We start from the raw sequence: 20284 nt of genomic DNA on the forward strand, positions 1-20284 counted from the left end.
TGATTAATCCTGCAGTAAAAGTCAAAGTGAATAATAAAGTATCACATTAACTGATATTCAATCTGCTCTTCAGGTCATCATCATCTTCATTTGGCACAACTTGTTAAGGCTGCATGTGTTTCTCAAATTTCAACAACATGTAAAATGCCACATTTTTCTTTTGAACCCCAAAAGTTCAATTAAATTTAAAGTTAAATAATTGATATAGCCAACTTTTGCGTTTTGGAGATGATGTGGTGCTGTATTGCTAACGGTGGAAGCCAAATCACCGCATTCCCAACCTGTCCAGGGTGTACCCCGCCTCTCACCCGTGGTTCCAGGCTCCAGCCCCCCATGACCCTGCACTGCAGGACAAAGCAGATCAATAGATGATGGATGGATGGAGTTTGTCCCTAGAATGTGAGAGTGTAAACAGATTCCCCAACTGGAACACATGCACACATTGCTTTAACTGGAAGGCTACAGGCAGCATATGTTGCAATGCAAATACACAGTGTACAATATGATGCTGATGGCTGATGAGCCTAGTTGTCAAGAAAAGGAAGAGGAAGAAAATGCTGTTTCATGCACATACACACACACACACTCGCTCTCTCTCAGGTAAAATGAAACCAGACTGCAATGTGCACATTCCACACTTATATCATAGTAAAACTGTACTAATGAAGGTTTTCTCCAAACAAGGCTAGAAGGACGGGTGTAAATGTTGTGTCTTATACAAAATTTTATAGTAGGGTTTGTTTTTGAGATGAGATTTAATCCCAGTATGATTAAGCCTTCATACAAAAACAACATTGCTGGAGTCAAAACATGCCGTGCCATAATCTCCTTTTAGACGTACACACACACACACGCACGCATACATAAACTACACGTTCAGAGCGTTTTGGTCATTCACCACTACGGCCGCTGCGGGGCGCAGAGCTCTCCCACCGTCACCGTGCTGAAAGCAGGAGCGGAGAGACGCGCGCAGACCGTCTCCATCCTCCGCAGTCTCCTTCTCATCGTGCCAGTCTGACTTGACGGACTGACTGACTCGCAGATCAGCACGCTGAACCAAAGTAAAGCTGTTTAACAGTCAGCGCCGGCTGATCTTTCATCAATACGGGGTAAGACGATATTCATGTTTTCTCATTTGTTTATGCACGCTTCAGTGTTTTTATCAGGTGTACAGAGGGAAGGACTCACAGTGATAGTAAGAGGATGGAGTCTTGCACGGGACATCTTCGCGTTTGCGCCCCATGTTTGCTCCAATATCCAGCAGAGGATTGCACCCAGAAACAGTGTACTTTAATTGATCATCATTTTATTATTAAACCCATGCCTAATATATACAGAAAGCTTAAAGGAGTATTGTGTGATATTTACCTACAAATGTATTCAGCTGTATTGTTGTTTTTATGCATGCACCCAAAGAACTATAGCTTTTATGCTCACACATGTTTGTGTGTGTGTGTGTGTGCCTGCATTCTTGTGCTTGTGTGTTTCAGTGAGTACAGGTGAGTCTTTGTATGTGCGTCTGACTTTGCCCTTCCCTTCCTGGCCTCATTCCAGAGCGCAGCAGCAGCATGTGAATGGCGACAGAGAGGAGCAGAGTTGTCACAGAGGAGCAGGAGGAGCTCCCTGCCTCTGGTGGAGCTGTCACTCAGGCTCACCGCACGCACACCCGGAGTCAGAGTCACATCCAGTTTCAGCCTCTGACACACACCGCCCAGTGGCAGCAGGCTCCTCGAGCTCTCGCTCACACCAGGAGTCACAGTCACACTCACTTCAACGCTCCCTCGCACACACAGACTCAGAAGTACGGCTGTCGCCTCACACACAGTCTCTCAGCCATGGCCAGAGGGGAGAAGGGAGCGCAGGGCTCTGCGGGGAGGCTCATCAAGCCCAGTGAACCTTTGTTTCCTAAAACTGCTCAGCAGGTAAGATCTTCTGATTGTAGAGTCCTCTCAGAGCTTCTTTGGGGCGGTGGATGTGTGAAATGTCATCGAAACTCTCTGATAATCCCATCTGGTGCTTTTTGCAGCTCAGTTTGACTGTGAGTGACTTGATTGGATGGAAAAAAAGATGGAAAGCCTTATCTCTGTAGTTGCTTATCTGTTTGTGACTAATCACAACTATTGTGTCTCTGTGGACTGTAATCCCCCCCCGATAGTGGATTCAGTGTCAGGAAGTTGATTGTTTTCATTTAAGATAGGCTGTTTCCATTTATGGGTAAATCAGCTTGATGACTGCTTTCTATGGACTTTGCTGATGGAGACACGTTAAAGTACACTCACAAAGAAAAAGAGAAGACGACACTGAGGACAGGGATAACTTACACAGATGAGGAGATTGGATGTCATTTTTTTGTCCTGAAGCTGTCATGTGATCAGAATGTTAAACCTCTTCTGTGTGAGTATGTGTTTATATTTGTGAGCTGCATGCTCAGATTGTTCCTCCTCACGAGCGAATGGCCCACAGGCTGTTGAGTCAAGGAAATGAAAGGTAGACAGCTAACTCTTCTTACGGTGTATTGTCCCTTTATAAAGGTTCAACTTTAGCAGACATCCATTTTAAATGCTGTCATAATGTCATAGGGAGACAGTCACCTGCTGCATTAGCTCAGAGTATCTGTGAAACAGCATTACATCACACGATCTAACCAGTTCTGCAGGCGTTTCACATCTATCAAATATGCAGCACGTCTTGGTTCACTTAGGGCACCTGAAATCTTCACTGAATAAATCAGGGTGGACCGCCTAAAGATGCCTGAACTTTACTGATGCACACACTGTAACCAATAATTTATCTTAAGTAAGCTGAAATAGATAAATGTCTAAATTCTCATAGAGATAAGTGTAGCAAAACATAGTCCTATCACTCAGCACTGTATCAGCTGATCAGACAGAGAAGATCACAACTCAGACATTAATGTAACATCTCACATCTCAGGGCTGACAAATTACTCCCTCTGGGATGGAATAATCTGTAAGATGGTAAAGGTGAAGTTAGGTGAACAGGTTAGTGATACTTCCCCCTTTTGTTGATCAGCCTCTCCTATAGACTGAGGTGTCTGTTATATTATATAGGTGCATTACTGCTGCTTATTATGACAAAGGGATGCTTACTGATCACACTATATAAGTATTTATATGATACTCATATTTTATGTTTATAGGCAAACTGGTAACCTAGTTTCTTTAATCAATTTTTTTTATTTAAGCAATATTTTAATGAGTGACTGTTGCCAGAAGGTGATCCATCCACTGAAGAGATGAAAACTGATTTATAAGCTGCCTCTGATTTATAAACAAAATAAGTGCCATGTTTTTATTGCTGGAACTCTATCAATGTTAGGCTGCCTGTAGTCAGAATGCATACATTTATATTAAATCTTAAGTCAGTGAAGACTTGCATTGCATTTCTTTCAAGGATTTTTTTAATGCCTGAGACATGGCTTAGTATGATTGAATGGGACATAATGGATGAAAGCGAGTGTTTGTATCTATTATCTATGTTGACAGGACAAATTCATAAATCCATAGTCAGTATTAGTAGGTAAGCTGTCACAGTAAATTCCACATAGAGTGGTGACATCCATACACATGCAGAATGTTTTTTTTAAAAAAGAGAAGGAACAGTGATTTCTCTGCAGCAGTCTCACTACGCTACTGTTGGCATTTTACATTTTGCTGACATAATCAACTTTTCATTTCACACTCATAATCCATAATCTGAACTGAGGGCGCAGAGCTTCTGTTGTTGACCCAGAAAGCCCTTCACAGGATCCACATTTAAACTGCTCTATAGATCCATTTTACCGGCTTAACATTCGCATGCAAACATTGACTATATGCATTTTTATTTATAGCTTAGTTGGCTTTTTTTTCTTCTTCTTTAATTATCCTCAGCCCCGATTTAAATTGTTTTGCCTTTAATGGTTAAGGATTCATTAACTTTAGAGATTAGTCCTATCTGTCCTTGTCCCTCGCCCGTTGACGGTCTGAACTCTGCAGATGCTCTGGTTTATTCAGAGCCAGTGTGTGTATATACTGTGTGAGTTGGAGTGTGTGGTTTTGTTTGTGTGTTCAGACAACAGCAGAAAGGATATCCTGTTTATCCTCTTTGATGATAAAAACTCAGTAATGAAAGATTGTCTGATTTTGGAGGGAAAGAAAAAGTGTTTAGATGGAGTGAGAGAGTATTTTTTTGCACATCATCAGTTAAGCAGCATTCTCCAGACACCAAAGACTTTGATTTTTTTTCTCTTCAATTAGGGGTAATTGCAGTGAGAGTGGAAGAAGAGAGAGTTTTGAAGCCGGGGCCGCTCTGCAGCCTTTACTTATACCTCTGACCCGCTTGTCTTGCGATTGAATAATTACACACCTCCCTCCTGGTAATTGTCGTTCTCCATACCATCCATGTTTTGATGGGGCGAAAAAAAGGAGGAAGAGAAAACGTGAGCCGGATAATAACAGTGCGGTGGTCGTGGCTGTGGTTACTTTGGTGATTTCCTTCTTTCATAAGCTCTGAGGTGGGAGTAGCTGCCGGGGCCTCTCCTGGCCTCTGGATTGGATGGAGCGATGCTGTTTTGTATGTGTGCGTCTGTGTCTGACACCAAAGGTTACTGCGAAGGAGGAAAAGGCAAAGGGTGATATGTGTCTGCACACAGCCTCTGAGACAGCTGTAAATATTGGGCTCCCTAGACTGTGGTGTCTTATTCATGTATGAAGATGAAAGCTCTCACACACACACTCACACACACACACTTGCAGGGTCTCGTGCCTGATGGTTTTAGCAGGGAAGAAAACTGCCGATGATGACTCGGTGGGTTTCTCAGGCTCCTCTGTGGGCCTCACTGTCTGCACAGATAGACCACAATGCTAACAGCTGGCAGGGGGTCTGATCCTCTTTTTTAAATACACACAGACACACACTTATGAATGAACGATAGATCTGATGATTTATGGTTGTAGCTAGGGAGTGCAATCATGAAAAAACAGATGTGCGCATACATCAACGCGAAGACAACTTGAGGTATTTTGTCTTTACACTGATTCATTGTGACATGGAGATATTTTTGGAACACCTGAAAGAGACTTTTAAGGGGATTTAGATATGAATGAGTAAAGGATTCACTATTTGTGAGTCACGCATCTGTTTTAATGGGACACACCTTGATTCGTGTAGGTGTGTCTGGGAAGACCTGAAGTGGTATCTCTTAGTAACAGTGAATCTTCCAAGCTGATTGGCTAACAAAATGACACTTTTTTTGACTCCTTTTCTTTCTTTGTCGTCACAGACCGACTTGAGCCAGAAGCTGTCGTTATGCAGTAAACTGTGTTTCGCCATTGGCGGCGCGCCCAAGGAAGTGGCTGCCAGCGCCACAGCCTTCTTCCTGCAGATCTACCTGCTTGACATTGCTCAGGTAAATGTGTTGTTTGGCACAAAGAGAAAGAATGTAGGAGCCCTGTGCCTGTGAGTCACTTTGAGTTCCAATCTATCTCCTGTTCCCCTCTGCAGATCAATGCCTTCCAGGCCTCCATGGTGCTGTTCATTGGTAAAGCCTGGGGCGCCGTGACCGACCCCATCGTTGGTTTTTTCATTACAAAGAGCAGATGGACCAAGATTGGCAGACTCATGCCTTGGTGAGCCCCCCTACTCACACACTATAAAGAAAAATCCAATGTTTCTTTTCATGTTTTTGCACACTGGGATTAACAGAACCACTTTATCAATCATAATCTGATGGGATTTCTGTAATGACTGTACATTTTTTAGAGTTTACATGAAATGAGGGCTATAGCAGGAAGCAATGATGGCCACTCCCTAAAAATTCCAGTATGTTGTCATGTCCTGATATGGCGTGAGCAGGCTCCGCCCACAATCCAGCATCAGCTATGTTGGTAAAATGCTGTCAGGGACACACAGTTTAGGAAAGGAGTTCATTAATAATCAATATACACACCACAGTGTGGGATGAGTCATCAACATTTTTTAAAGCATTTTATCAACTGTAAAATACCATGAAAAAATACTTACATAATGGTGTTTATAGGGCCAGATGTTGTGGTGCAGGTGACAAAGTGCATGTATTCTCATTTTAAAGAACTGAGTAATAGGAACTGAGCACAAAAGTTCAAAAAACATCACAAAAACACAATAATTGCACAGGTAGAGGCATTCACCAAGCAGTCTTTAAATATTTTTAAATTTAAATTTTATTATTAAAAATATTTTAAGTTTGCTTATTTCTACTCAAAAGTCGCAATGAAAACAAAATATATTTTCATTCTTGTCTGCGTACACATGTGAAAGCGCTGCTGTGGCGTGAATCTAAGCTTACGTAAAACACTGTAATTTGTTGATGGATTATGAAACATGTTTTGGTTTGCTCCCACGCTCTCAGACATAATTATGGTCGCCACAAAATGCTAATGTTTGTGTGGAAATGTCAACAAAAACAATCTATTTGCTCCAGTTTTGGGTGTCTATGATATGATTCTGAGGGCTTGGTTTCTCACCTGAGGATTGGGCTACATAAACAGCCATCAGGCTTTAATTTGTTGTTCCCGACACTCTCTCTGATTAGCTATGCATACAGTATACTTCAAGGGCTCGAGCTGTCTTTTGATGCCAGACAACAAAAGACAAAAAAGTTCATCTGCATTCCTTCATAAATAATCTGCTTCCATGCCACTCAGTTACAATTTATTATGTTTATGTAACACCCAACATCTTACCTCTGCTGGCTTTTGTTGACTTTGCTCCTCTCTAAATTTGGATTATTCCAATGCTTTTGCCACAGTTTCATTTAATCACTATTTTATGAGAAGCAAAGTGTGTGTGTGTGTATGTTTTTTGAACACGCTAGCGTGACACTTACTGTAATTACACAGGCAGTATCTAATGCCTACTCCATTATAAACCATAGATTACACACAAGCTGACAGAGCTGGAGGGGGACCAAGTCCAGTGTGGCCAGCCAGCCGCGCTCAGAGGCAGACAGATGCTGGTGTTAAATCAGCTTTGATTACTCCCGGGAAGCTGTAGGTGTTTGTGTGTTCTTTTGTGTGTGTATGTGACCATGTGAATGTGTAGTATTCTCAAAGTTTTTACTCCACTTGGAAACTCCCCTCATCAGGAAGTGCTTTTCTCCCTCTGGCTGACACATCCACAGCCAGACATTAGGTGATGTGTATCTTTGGCCTCAGGGTCTTCAGGATGGAGTCTTTGGCCCAAAATGCTCCCTTGGGTGCTGCCATGTTTGTTATTTGTGATTGTACCAAATGGATGCAGCAAGAACCTCACTGCCCAAATGCTACAAACCACTAGTTTAATCGCCAAGCACCACAGTTAGATTTATTACATCTGATTACATATAACAGCTATCAGACTGTTGAATGGAAGGTCTGAGAGGAAACATCATATTTAGAAGGTCTCTCTCAGACTGACCTGCCCACAGTTAAGCCATAAAAGCATTGTGCTTAATGTAGGTTAATTTGCCTGTGAGGTTGGCTTTTTTAACATGAGGATAACCTCGGGGATTGACTCGCTTTTTGAGCCAGCACCTAGAGGCTGCAGGGTAAACTGCAATTTTTACCACTTCCACATGGGCTTCATGTCATGCCGCTTGTTCTGGGGATTTCAAAGTGTCTGAGTCCACTTAAACTCATGGTTAATCCAAAAACAGGCAAAGATGTAGAGTGCTAGAGGGAGGAACAGCAGGTTGTGACACCTCCTCATGGGCTTCTGTTGCTGCTCAACCACAACTACTGTGCTCCTGAAGCAAAAGCTGCATGTGCATGAATAGAGAAGGGAAGCTAACATAGCATAGCATAGAGATTGTTTTTTGGTACTAGTTTAACCACAGTTAGTTTGCATGACGAAGCTTAAAAATCAACCTAGAAAACACTTTCTCACCTACAGAGCCTATTCTAAATCCATTCTGCTCTGTTGCACATCCTCTAATTAACATCCTGACAAGTCAGTGAGAGGCAGATTGTAAGTGCCTACTTCTTATCAGCTTTAATTAAGACTCTGCAAATTATTGGGACAGGTGTAGCATGCGTAATGTGTGAGGAAGTGTGTGTGTTTTTGCATGGTGCCTTTGTTGCCTATTTCTGAACACAGTCATCTTGCAGGAACATTCTAACTGTCCCATTCAGTGGCCTTTCAATACTCCCATGAGCAAGCGGTCAATACTGCAGCACCAGCGTTGTCAAGCTGCCTTTGTTTAAGCAAACAATCAAGAGGAGAGAGAGGTGGCTGGGCTGGATGATGCCAGAAATGACTGTAACAGGCCTCTCTCTACCTTTTTCTGCCTCTTTCTCTATCATGGTGTTGGGCAGGTCAAAGGTCAGGGCCCCCTAAATTCCATCAGTCCCTTCTTTTTTTTTAAATTTAACCCATAGATGTTATTGCATTCTCTAAAAAAACATGAGAATGTGGCTTTTTGTTTAGGCGGAGGTTGAATGATATGTTGTCCCATAATCTTTCTCTTCTTTTTTAAAACACACAGCTGGGTGACCATAATGATACACACCAGTTGTTTACTTATGAATTATGCATGGGCCACAAACTGTATCACTCTCAAGTTCAGAGAAAAGCACACACAGCGGAATTGCTTCATGTTGTGTTTGCTTGAGTGTGCGATACATATTCATATGAGTGTATCTGTCAGTGTGTGGCTTTGCAGTATTGTGACTGACCATCCCCTCCAGATTCCTGTCATACTCACAGCAACACAATCATTTAGCAGTCAGCTTAACCTCATTGTAATCTGCCAGGAATATGGCCAGATTTTCAGTCCAGTTATGGAAATTACATAACGCACATAGCTGTTCTTACTGGGATTGGTTCAAAAGCCACATTTCTAAACTTTTTGATTATTTTTGATATTCGCATTCATTTACTGCACGTTTTATCTGATGTATCTTTATTTCCAGGATGGTTGGTTGCACTCCCTTCCTGGTGGTGTCGTATTTCTACCTCTGGTTCGTTCCTCCTTTCAGCAGCGGCCGGTTCATTTGGTACCTGGGCTTCTACTGCCTCTACCAAACACTCATCACTGTAAGTACACATGCTTGTTCAAAATGCGTCAAAAATTTGTGAGAAACGTTTGTGATGCCTTCAGACAACTCAGCAGGACTTCACATTGCAGTACAGGTAGATAAAAGGTTTGACTGATGCAGCTCGCAGTCTACACATGACATATGATAAAAGTCAGCAAACATTACGAATAACAAAGCAGAGATGATTGCAGTCATCTCACGCCAGGCTCTGACAGCTTCTGGTAGGATTTACGCTTTGATTTGTAGGATGAGCGGCAGATTAGAGCCTGGAGCGTCTCGATACCTCACCGGGGGAAGTGTAGTTATTTAGGTTGCCTTTTGTTGTTACTGTCTCAGCTCTGGGGGAACCCATATAACATGTGCTACAGAGCATGTAGACCGCTGCAGCCACACTGTGGCGAGCTGTAACTGCATGTCATTCTAACTACTTGATAAGTATACAGTCAGTCCTGCCAGAAACCTCTTGCTGGGTAAATGCTGGTTGCCACTTTTAGCCGCCCTTCATTGTCTCCGGCTTGTGTGTTTGTGTGAAGTTTGCTGGGAAATGAGCTGCTTTATCATTCAGAGAGTCACAGCCTGTAAACAGAGGTTAGAATAGCAAAACATCATCTGTTTAGGCAATCAACTAATAATGGGTTTCCATCAAATTAATCTGTTCTAGCTTCCATATGGATTGAACAGCAGGTCTGATTCTATAAATGTTTGCATCCAGTAAAAGCCCCATAAATGACATGCTGCTGTATAGGAGCAAATCCCGGCCGCATTTATTTTCGTTGTGGCTGTGCATGCTCATTTGGCCACAGTGCTGACTGAGCCCTTGTGTAAATTACAAAGTGAAGCAGGACTTGGTTTGCTCGCCTATTCTCTGGGAGAGGTGGTGAGGAAGGAGAAAACAGATCTGAGGCTGGCCAACATGGAAACTGCAGAGATTGCTTTTGATATATATACTGTGTGTATTTTGCATCCGCATTTACTCTGGAACAGATAAAAGGCATCAGGGGTGGTCCTGTTTGATTCCAGTTCACAGCAATGCCAGTATGAGGGCGGACTTCAAGGAGAGCTGATATGCATTTCCTTTTTATATATATTTTATTGTAGGCATGTTATATCTAACTTCAAATAATGAGGCAATAAACTGCCAAACTAGTGAATGATTTCTTCGTATGGTCATCACACCCACAAAGTCAAATTATGATAAATGTTAAAAACATATTCTTGCAAAGCATTCAGCTGTGCAGTGTTATTTAATGTATTAAAGCATACAAATAACCACCATTGTGTTCCATATAAACTGGAAACGAACATAACATTTTTGGCGGTTTTTGGCCTCCATACAAAAGAGGTACCATGAGCTGGAACATCAGGTTGACAATGCTAACAAGTTCATACCTGTTAAGATTAAGATTTACTTTATTGATCCCCATAGGGAAATTAGGTTGTAGTAGCAGCATATATCCGTGTGTGACAATGACAATAAATACAATATATTAGAAAAAACTCTCGTGTACTTATGTACACACACGCATAGCAACACACATTTAGAACCAAGGAGTTATTTACTTTATTATAATATCATTACATTCATCTTTTGATTACTATGTAGGCATAAAAGCAAATCTCAAAAAAGAACCCAACTCCATTATCATTGCCATCCCTAAAAGAAGCCACTAGCTTCAATAAAAATAACAGTTCCTTCCTTATGACCACAGATTCCAACATTTGACTGCTACACACATATTCATGTCTTGTCTTTTTTTTTGCTCCCCTGCAGTGTTTCCACGTGCCTTATTCTGCCCTTACTATGTTCCTGAGCACAGACCAGAAGGAAAGAGACTCAGCCACTGCCTACCGTAAGTTTTATACATATGATAAAACTTATTTCATTTTGCGATGCTGAATTAATGTTTGCCACAAGATTGTATTTGGTTCAGATTAAGAGTGAAGCATTGGGACTGAGAGCTGGATGTTTGCCTATATGATGACAGGAATGACAATGGAGATCCTGGGGACACTCGTGGGCGCCGCCATCCAGGGCCAGATTGTGGCCAGCGCTCACACTCTGAAGCACTGCCCTACTCACAACATGTCTGCCGGTTACCTTGGCAACAGCAGTGGGGCAGAAATTGTGAAGAGCCTGGTACGCTCCCAGGACTACCTGTCACATGCTGTAAGTGTCAACCGTGCCAAGCCAGGAGCCCAGGTGTGCTAAAAGTAGGCCAAAGAGTTTGTTTGAAAAATAACTTGGAAGTGTCATCAGTGTTCTCGCTCAACTCGGAGCTGAGGTGTGTTTACTCAAGGTGGTTTACTTTCACAAAATATCACAGGCTGTAAAAAAAAAATGAAAAGGAGGATTGTTGGAAATTGGCTCGGTATTTTCCTGCTGTTCTGACACTCAAAATGGTTTCATGTTTTTAACCCACGTAACCCATGGGATTGAAAGGAGACATCGCTGTTTGATATCTGAACCCAGCATCCTGAGCGAGCTCCCCACACATAACCACAAAGGGGGCGGGGGGGATGTCCCTCCCTTGGATCAGTCTCCAAATGTGGCCCCTTATTGCATTGAGGGGTCTCCACAGTCTGCAAGTCATTAGGCCTATTTATATCTCAGAACATTTGAAGGCACCCCTGATTCAACGTGCTGGAAATATTAGTGTAGGCGGCTGCAGCTTAGTTTAAAGTTGGAGCATGATAGGATACATTCATGTCCACATTTCAGTTTGCAAAGCTGTGAATAAACTGGCCTGCTACTGCTGTCAAGATGAAACAAGCCCAAAGTCCAAACTTTCCTGCATTGGATTTTGGTTGCACCGCAGCTATTTGGGCTTCAAATGGTTCTTTTCCAATGGATTTTGGGTGAACCCTATCAGGGCAACCCACTCACCAAGCCAAACCCTCTGCAGCCACCCGCTAAATTCCTCTGCGGTTGCTGGTGACAGTGGCACACCGTCTGGGCAAATTCAGTCTGCCCTCGGAAACAGGGAGTGTTTGATGTGCATAAATAATAATGAACCGCTGGGCTGAGCCACATGGAAAAATAGCAAACAAACACAAGTTGTTTAAGGCTGAGCAGTTCCTGTCGAGGTAGGATGTTAAATGGTTAAGGCTGTATTTTTGGATACAGACACACACACTTGAGGTTTCTTCCTGTTTATGCGTGTATTTGTACAGTTAAACGGGCTCAGCAGGTTCAGCAGCTCTAACTAAAACGGAAATTCACAGGCAATAAATCATTCTCTGATGTGTGGTAGAAAAAAGAGCATCTGAGGAGATAAACGGACACCTACTGTGGCAATTTGTTTCCAAAACGGATGTATAGCATGCTGAAATGAAGCTCTTAAATTTTTATGGCATTTGAGAACATTATGAATTAAAGATTGCAGAAAGCCTCAGAATAGAGCAGATTGTGCTGCCTCTGTGAGAAGGGATGGATACATGTAGACTGTGTTCTCTGTCTCTGCAGAAGGAGGTGTACATGATCGCTGCTGGTGTTATAGGAGGAGTATTTATCATCTGCACCGTCGTGATGTTCCTTGGAGTCAAAGAGAGAGACGGTGAGACTTCTTCTGTATGACTCGATCATCTTAAATGATGCTAAAAGTTGTTTTTGTTTTTTTAAGGCGTCCAGGACTTAAAAAAAATAAGTTCCTGCAGTTCCTTAGGTGGCCACTGTGAGGCTCCATACAGCCCTGTATGGAGAAGCTCTAAAACATAATGAAGCTTACCAACAAAGCAAATAGGCTATGTAATGGGGATATATAGCCAAATATATAAATGTCATACATTAAATTGTGGGAATCTTCCTGTTATTCTCTGAAACTGGGGCAAAGAGTATCTACTGCAATGCAGGGGTTGTTCCAGTAGTGTCAGTGAGCAAATCTATGGCCTTTTCCCTTACCGCATGTTATTTGATATGCTGCATATTCTTATTCCTGTTGCAGATCCATATGCCCCAAAAACAGAGAAACAGGTCCCCTTCCTTCAGGCCTTCGTCCTGGTGATGAGACACGGTCCATACCTCACTCTAACCGCTGCATTCCTCTTCATCACTGTTGCCATTCAGGTAAATGTTATTTATAAAGCACTTTTCAGACATGACACCCGCTGTTACAGTAAATGAAGCATGGATCCTGACAGTGCTGGTGCTCAATGTTGATTTGATCAGTGTAGAAGAGTACCAGCTGAAAGCTTGTGTGTTCTTAGGTAAGACTCCAGAGCAGCACAGCGTGTTGTACTTGCTGTCACTGATGCTACAGTTTTGACACCACCATTTTTTTTTTGGCTGTTTAAATCATTGCAGACTTTTCCCAAGTCTGGGATCAGATCTGTTTCTGTATATTGTCACACTCTCATCTCAGTGGAGGTGTCAGTTGTCATCCATTTGAGCCCTGAAGTGGGAATAAATCACAGGAAAACACCATCAGCAGCTTCTCCAGTCACTTCATTTGGCACTCAGCGCTGCGAGCTTGAGTGCCCAGCAACAGTGCTGAGGAGACAAGAGAGTATCTGAATGTTTGATCTCTGATTTCTGCAGCTGGTACAGAGCAACTTTGTCCTCTTCTGCACTTATGCCGCCGACCTGAGGGATCATTTCCAGAACATCGTGCTGACCATTCTGGTGAGTACTGCTTATACCACATAGGTAATGCTAAACAGCTTTGTTTACATTACATGTGTTTACACATTATCCATTTCTCCAGGTTTCTGCAGTGATAAGCATTCCACTCTGGCAATGGTTTCTGGAAAGATTTGGGAAGAAGACAGCAGCTTTTTGCGGCATCACAGTGAGTGTGCTGTTGGTATTTTAGTAGCTTTTAATGCTGACTATTAAACTTTGATGTTTGTGCCACCTTGTGGGAGACTGAGGAAGTGTGAACTCCTTCTCACATTAGACTTTTTACCTCTGTGTTTGTCTCCTCCAGTGGATCATGCCCTTCACCCTGATGCTGGTGTTCATACCGAACGTGGTGGTGGCTTATGTGGTCGCTGTGTCCTCTGGATTAAGCGTGGCTGCGTCACTCTTGATGCCATGGTAAGATTTCTGAATACAATTTAAACATTTAGGTTGACACATGAGCATAGAGGCAGGTCATTCTAACTATAAACCTTGGAGCTACCTTCAGGAAAGGTCTCTTACATTGTTTACCTACATGCAGCCTTGCTAAATATCTATTTTGATTCCCTTTGATTTGATGCAAAATCCCAAGGGGTGACCGAGAGGGCTCTGTCCATTCACCCTGCTCATAAAAATGATGTCATATTTAAGATTCAGAGGTGGTCTCTACTATAAGTCTGCTATACCATCACAGAGCTCCGGCAACAGCAGAGGTATCTCTGCATCTGTTTTCCAGTCGTTTCTATGGCCATCACCGCTCCTCACTCATCTCTCATCCCCTCCCTTTAACCCCAAATTACAGCCTCTCGAGGGGTCCTGTTTATTTTGGGGCTGATTGTTTATCCTGTCTTCAGGCCAAAGCCGGTGGTGCCGCCCGCTGCTCATCATCTAATCGTGTTATTAGCCCTGTAATTTTCGCCCACCAGTCTATCTCTAAAAGTAGACCTCACATCATTAGGTTTGAGCATCTTGACTAGTTGTGTAAGATGATGTTGAACATGGAAGACAAAGAACATGTGCTCACAAGATCAAATCGCACAGACTCACGGCAGCTTTGCACATGTGTGTGTGTGTGTTTGCAATCCAGGTCTATGTTGCCAGATGTGGTGGACGACTTCAGACTGGCCAATCCCTACTGTAAAGGCCATGAAGCCATCTTCTACTCGTTCTACGTCTTCTTCACCAAATTCGCTGCCGGCATTTCCCTGGGAGTGTCCACCCTCTGCTTAGAGTAAGCCTGCATTACCATCACACATGCACAATCAATTCAGTCTGCACCGTCATGACGATATAACATAACCGGAGGCTCTGTTTAAAGATAGTCTTTGTATGTGTCTAGATTTGCGGGATATGACACCGGAGCCTGCAAGCAGCCTGCTCCTGTGGTGTACACCCTGAAGCTGCTGATTGGTGCCGCCCCAGTGGCCTTCATTGTCACAGGGTTAATGATCCTGCTCCTCTATCCCATCAGTGAAGATGTACGGCTTAGGAATAAAGTCTGCCTGGAGGAGCTACGGTGTGTAGAAAACGTCTGACTTTACACATTAAGCTCAGTTTGCCATAGCAGAAAATGAAACGGTTCAGTAAAGTATCGATGTCTCTCGCAGGAAACAAAGCATTGGCTCCAGGACCATGGAAGATTTGAGTAACGTGTGACCTGGATCTCAAATTCAGCGAATTCACAAAGCCACGGATTCCAGTATTGCAGCTGGAAGGTTTTTCATTAGTGTATATTACACTGATAAATTGTTTTAATGTAAACATTTTTTGTTTCATTTTTCACATGTACTGTATAGTCATCTTGAATATATAAATATATATATATATTACCTAATTTATATAAATGAATGTAAATCATTATTTGCTGTGTCTAGCTCTACAACACTGTTATTTATTTATGATATAAGACTATAAAAATGAATGATATGAAATGAATAAATGTTGTAGAGGTTGGTTGGTAGGCAGAATAAACCTGTGGGTGTTTCTTTGCTGAATGTAAACCACAGAAAGCAGCACTAGTTAGGCAACTTTAATGTAAAGAAAGATGCATGGTAACAACAGAGTTTGACCAAGAGAGAGTAAGGATTCCCTTGAGTGTTGCCCCCTCTTGTGGTTAGTTGTGTTATTGACATTGCAGGTGTGGAAGAGGAAAGTGTATTTCAGGAGTAAAATATGAATTTCAGAACAAACACAAATTAAAATATTAACACCGCACATAAGCCTCTATTTGTTCTTATACCAGGACATCAGAACATGTTTTAAACATCACTAAAAACACTGTTGCTGTTGTGCTACCAGGCAAAAAGTACAACAACTTGATTACATTTTGTTAAAACATATACATGAGAAGATTATTACTCCAATTTCATTTAGGTAAAGCTTTCATTTCATAGCAGCAATGTATAAATAGGACGGGAAGCCCTTTTTAAAATCACAGTTTTTCCAAAACAAATATAAACTGCCTTCCTTCTGCATAGCATATTCAAATCCAAAATGGATTTCCAGATGGGATACAACTTTATGAGTCCATACATCCAGGAGTGTATGTGTGTGTTGTTATGGTTGTTTGGATTTCCGTTATGTGTAGGCCTCTGGGGTTGTGTTTGGATTTTGGTTGGGAGCCGGACTGGATGGACAAGAAGTGTCTGGACTCCCAGGAGTCCGCAGGGTGCTTTTTCGCTTCCCGTTCCGCACTGTAAGCTCCTCTTTGGGCTTAAAAGTCAGAGGCACAAAGCCATCCGCATCAGCCACGAGAACAATCCACAGGGGTCCTGTAGAAAACAGACAGGAGACCAGTGGCTGAGAAGGGTTTACTATAGAGCAAACTATACCACACCGAGGATTGTTAAAGCTTATATACTGCTGATGTGTGTCAGTTTAGGGCAGCCAGTCATCGCTACAACAGCAACAAAACCTTATGGACATTAAATGGTAGTAAGCTGCTTTTGTTTAAAACCTTGTAATCTGATCTAGGCTTTTAATCACTTCCAATTATAGCTTAGGCATGCTAACAAAAGAACAATACAAGAACATACGAGGTTAAGAACGTACAATGGATATCGTCAAATGTCAAAGTGCAGTTGAAAAGATGGTTAAAAAAAACAGCCAAGTAAGAGAAAATACAATGAGTCTAAATAAATCGCTGATGACTTCCAGCTGACCTCAGCGGGGAAGCCCTATCACACAAGCTTGTTGAAAATATGTGCAGGGGGAAGACCTTGCTTAGCGGACTACAAGCAGTTTCCTCAAAGAGGTTTAATTAATTAACCCTGTACACCCTCTGTCACAACACATTTAATCTTCCAGGTAATGTGGCGCAGAAGGCTTTTACAAAGGCAGCTCAGCAAGGACATAAAAAGTAATTCAATGTAGAACATGACATGTTTATAAATGCACTATTGTCTATAGAGTTTTTTCCACATACCATACATCATCTCCACAATTGTCAGGTTAAAGAGGTCTTGCAGGGCACGCAGACACAGCTTCCCGTCACACAGGAGCACTGGCCTCCGCTCATCAATGAACACATTTTCTGACAACTGCTTCTGCATGTGTACAAAAAATGACAAGAAATCATCTTAGTTTAAGTGCAGCAGGACAAGGAGAACAGAATCACCACCTCAGTTGCTAGGGTTATGCCAAGTCTGCTACAGACTGTATTGTCAAGTGCATTGAGAAAAATATTACCTGGCATGTGACATTGACATAGGGGGGTTCACAAGCGTTGGGGTAGACTGTCAGGGCCTTCCTGCCGTTCTGGGTACAATCTCTGATTTCTGTCAGGCACTGCTGCACATCTGCAAATCGTGTAAAAAGCCTTTCCATATTATGAACAAGCTGCTCCAGCGCACGCTCCTTGGCTTGGCTGGACGTCTTTTCAGGCATAGGCAGAGTCGGCTCTGTGTGGAGCTTGTCTGATGGCTCAAAGCGAGGAGAGCTGGCCCGGCTGGATTCTCTGCTGGCCTGGCCGGCCACTGCCAGGTTTGCCATGCGGTTGACATGGTCCATGTCAAAATTCTCCACTGTGATGGAAGAGGTACTAGATGTGGCTCGGTCTGATCCTCGGTCAGAGAAGTCCACAGAGCTGGTGACCGGGCTGGGCTCGTTGCTCCTCAACTCTTCCACCAGCCTGCGCCTGTTCCCTGGTGAGGAAACTGCTCCCCTTCCTGGCAACACCAAGTCTTTTATCCCTGGGCGCTCCCTGTCATCCTTTGACAGGTGCTCTGAGTGCCTCCTAATCCCTGCGCAGAAATTAGGTGTGGACTCGTGGCTGTGAGCAGAGGGGGATGGTGTAGTAGGAGACTCTCCATCATAGATCAACTCTTTGGCTATGAGACGAAGAATATATTTATCAGTGTTAGCAGCTGGGAGGAAAGCAGGGTCGTTGGACTTCTGCCTGCCCACCATCAACAGCAGCATCTTGTCATTGAGGAAGCAGACTCCTTTGGGCCTCTCGTTCTGCTGCAGAGAGATCTGCTGGATGTTTGGCATTGCAGAGGCCGTGATGCAGTACACAAGAACCATGTTACAGGTGTTAGAAGCTACTGCAACTGTGGAGCCACGAGGATCAAAAGCAACAATGTCTGGGACCAAAATCCCTGGAATACTGACTTTGCGAGTTGTGGTGACCTTTCGCTCATAGGTAACCAGAATGAGGTGTGAGGAGTCCTGGCCAGAGCCTGTCATGGTGTCTCTGCGACGCAAGTGAATAAGGGGGCTGGGGTCCGAGCGACGATGCCTCGCTAACAGGTGGGTTAGATCCAGAGGGCCTGAGCTGGGGATGTAAGATCTCTCGGATTCAAATGATCTTCTCCTAGACTCCAGAAGGCTGTCGTCATCAGACATGACCACATGTGATCCATGACCTTGTGAGGACTCTGTCTCTGTTGGCACGTCAAACGCTATGCCAGCATTTAACCCACATATTTTATCCAGTGGAAGCTCTGTAGCAACCGCTACCTGCGCCTCCCCCGTTGCCTCAATGGCACAGATGTAGCCTCCCACATCAAAGATGGGGCAGAATGAACAGGCAACCAGGCTCTTCTGAATGTCACTCCAGATGTAAGAATGAAGAGCACTGCCTATAGCCACTACTAGGCGCGTGCCATCCTTAGTCCAACAAGCACAGTGGATGAGTCCGCTACCCTTAATGTCTGCTTTGATCCTCCTGTTGTCCACTCTGACAGAAAACAGCACTGATGTGTCTCTCTTTGTCAACACAGCTAAAATGTCCAGTTTAGGATGCCAGACGCAGCCTTGGGAGAGCAAGGGGAAAGGCTCACTCATCTCACAGGTCTGTGTGCACAGCAGCTTGTTCTGCTCCAGAGCACTGAGCTGCAGTTGCCACACCGTTATGTGTTTCTTATGCTGAACGGCCAGCAAGGCAGGAGAGTCAGAGCAGCACAGCGGGCCCCAGAACAGACCGAAAACATGCTCAAACTGTCCAATAACGTTGGTGTCCCCAAACTTCACCTCGCCATTGATGAAGTAGAGAGACGTCAGACAGACCTGCTTGCCGTCTGTCCATGCAATCCCATGCACAGGGTGGATGGCTTGGTGTAGAGTGTTGAGTCCTGTCCTAAGCAGCTTTGCCTTACCAAGATCCATCCTGGCTGGTTTGAAGAAGCGTGTACAAAGAGGAAAAAAATAAAAATATACGTGTGTATTACTCAAAATGTCAACATTGATTTCAGAGTCCTGTGTCCACTCTGAATGGAGCTTGAACAAGAGTATCTATTGCTACCTATGCAGATTAAGAATAGCAAAAGCCTCTCTCGTGTCTCCTTCCAAGTACATGCTTTAATCCCTCCCTGCCTGAGCTGAGGGAGTGGTGACGAACACCTATAGCTGCTTACGCCTGATGACCTTAAGTCCTGTTAGGACCTCGGGGTATTAATAAAACTGTAAAATGTGTTGAAGAGAAGTGTCTCATCACGTGAAATAATCGGTGAAACTATTGCTGACACCTGCTGGCTACCTTTTAAAATACTTGGTTTCCTCAATAAATGTGATGTCGAAAACAATATAAAACCGGATATAGATTTAAAAATACATGTGCAAAATAACATGGGAAATGTATGCAGCGTTCATAGTAAAACATCCCATTGTTTGAGGAGTTTGGTGTTAACGTAGCTTAAATGAGAACTCATAATAAACTGTGAAACATAACTTTTACCATTCTCACTCAGCTGAAATCAGCGGCTACCTGAATCCTTTTAGTTATAGAAAGCTAACGAAAAAAAGATGCAGATATTAAATGTTAATCTTTGCGTACCTTATGTTATGAAACTGATCTTATGGCGAATCCGTTTAAAAGACTAGAAGTGAGCTAACGTGTTAGAAATTCACGTTTTGCCGGTAAAAGTGAGTCTCCAGCGTTCATTTCTGAATAACCCGGAAGCAAAACTGACACCAGCATCCAGTTGCATTATGGGATATGTTGTTCAAGTATAATCGAATCGAGAATTCTGCGTTTTATGCTTGCTTCATTTAGGCTAGAGGTAAACGAACTAATTATTTACCGTGATAAATATTATTATTAACCTGTAAAGTAATCATTGGAAAAAAGTATCGATGAATTCAATTGAAATTTAACACAACCACTATGAGGCGC

General features: G+C 43.0%; 2 protein-coding genes across 3 annotated transcripts; one reads left to right on the forward strand and one right to left on the reverse strand.

The window, feature by feature from the left end:
• Positions 1-1012: 1012 nt before the first annotated feature.
• mfsd2b (MFSD2 lysolipid transporter B, sphingolipid) lies at positions 1013-15452 on the forward strand. The gene is made up of 15 exons (XM_028397277.1): positions 1013-1109; positions 1555-1922; positions 5285-5410; positions 5506-5630; positions 8931-9054; positions 10828-10906; positions 11042-11223; positions 12520-12610; positions 12998-13119; positions 13591-13674; positions 13757-13840; positions 13979-14088; positions 14759-14902; positions 15011-15187; positions 15279-15452. The coding sequence occupies exons 2-15, from the start codon at positions 1575-1577 to the stop codon at positions 15325-15327; spliced, it is 1845 nt and encodes a 614-aa protein (XP_028253078.1). The 5' UTR covers positions 1013-1109; positions 1555-1574; the 3' UTR covers positions 15328-15452.
• A 272-nt stretch (positions 15453-15724) lies between these two features.
• Positions 15725-20069, reverse strand: wdcp (WD repeat and coiled coil containing). Of its 2 annotated transcripts, none has more exons than XM_028397389.1 (4): positions 19946-20069; positions 17359-19283; positions 17096-17216; positions 15725-16442 (listed from the first exon to the last, which is right to left on the reverse strand). In XM_028397389.1, the coding sequence occupies exons 2-4, from the start codon at positions 19276-19278 to the stop codon at positions 16249-16251; spliced, it is 2235 nt and encodes a 744-aa protein (XP_028253190.1). In that variant the 5' UTR covers positions 19279-19283; positions 19946-20069; the 3' UTR covers positions 15725-16248. The 2 variants fall into 2 exon arrangements, with proteins under 2 accessions (XP_028253190.1, XP_028253191.1); XM_028397390.1 differs by having other exon boundaries at positions 17359-19279; positions 19946-20058.
• Positions 20070-20284: the final 215 nt, after the last annotated feature.

Source organism: Parambassis ranga, chromosome 24 (assembly GCF_900634625.1).
Source record: "Parambassis ranga chromosome 24, fParRan2.1, whole genome shotgun sequence".
NCBI lineage: Eukaryota > Metazoa > Chordata > Actinopteri > Ambassidae > Parambassis > Parambassis ranga.

Excerpts from the sequence above, each read along its gene's own strand:
- mfsd2b (XM_028397277.1), top strand. The coding sequence starts at position 1,575 with ATGGCGACAGAGAGGAGCAGAGTTGTCACAGAGGAGCAGGAGGAGCTC. Across the intron at positions 5,631-8,930 it reads ATTGGCAGACTCATGCCTTG|GATGGTTGGTTGCACTCCCT; the intron begins GTGAGCCCCCCT and ends CTTTATTTCCAG. Across the intron at positions 9,055-10,827 it reads TCTACCAAACACTCATCACT|TGTTTCCACGTGCCTTATTC; the intron begins GTAAGTACACAT and ends GCTCCCCTGCAG.
- wdcp (XM_028397389.1), bottom strand. The coding sequence starts at position 19,278 with ATGGATCTTGGTAAGGCAAAGCTGCTTAGGACAGGACTCAACACTCTA. Across the intron at positions 17,217-17,358 it reads ATGTCAATGTCACATGCCAG|AAGCAGTTGTCAGAAAATGT; the intron begins GTAATATTTTTC and ends GTACACATGCAG. Across the intron at positions 16,443-17,095 it reads AATTGTGGAGATGATGTATG|GACCCCTGTGGATTGTTCTC; the intron begins GTATGTGGAAAA and ends TGTTTTCTACAG.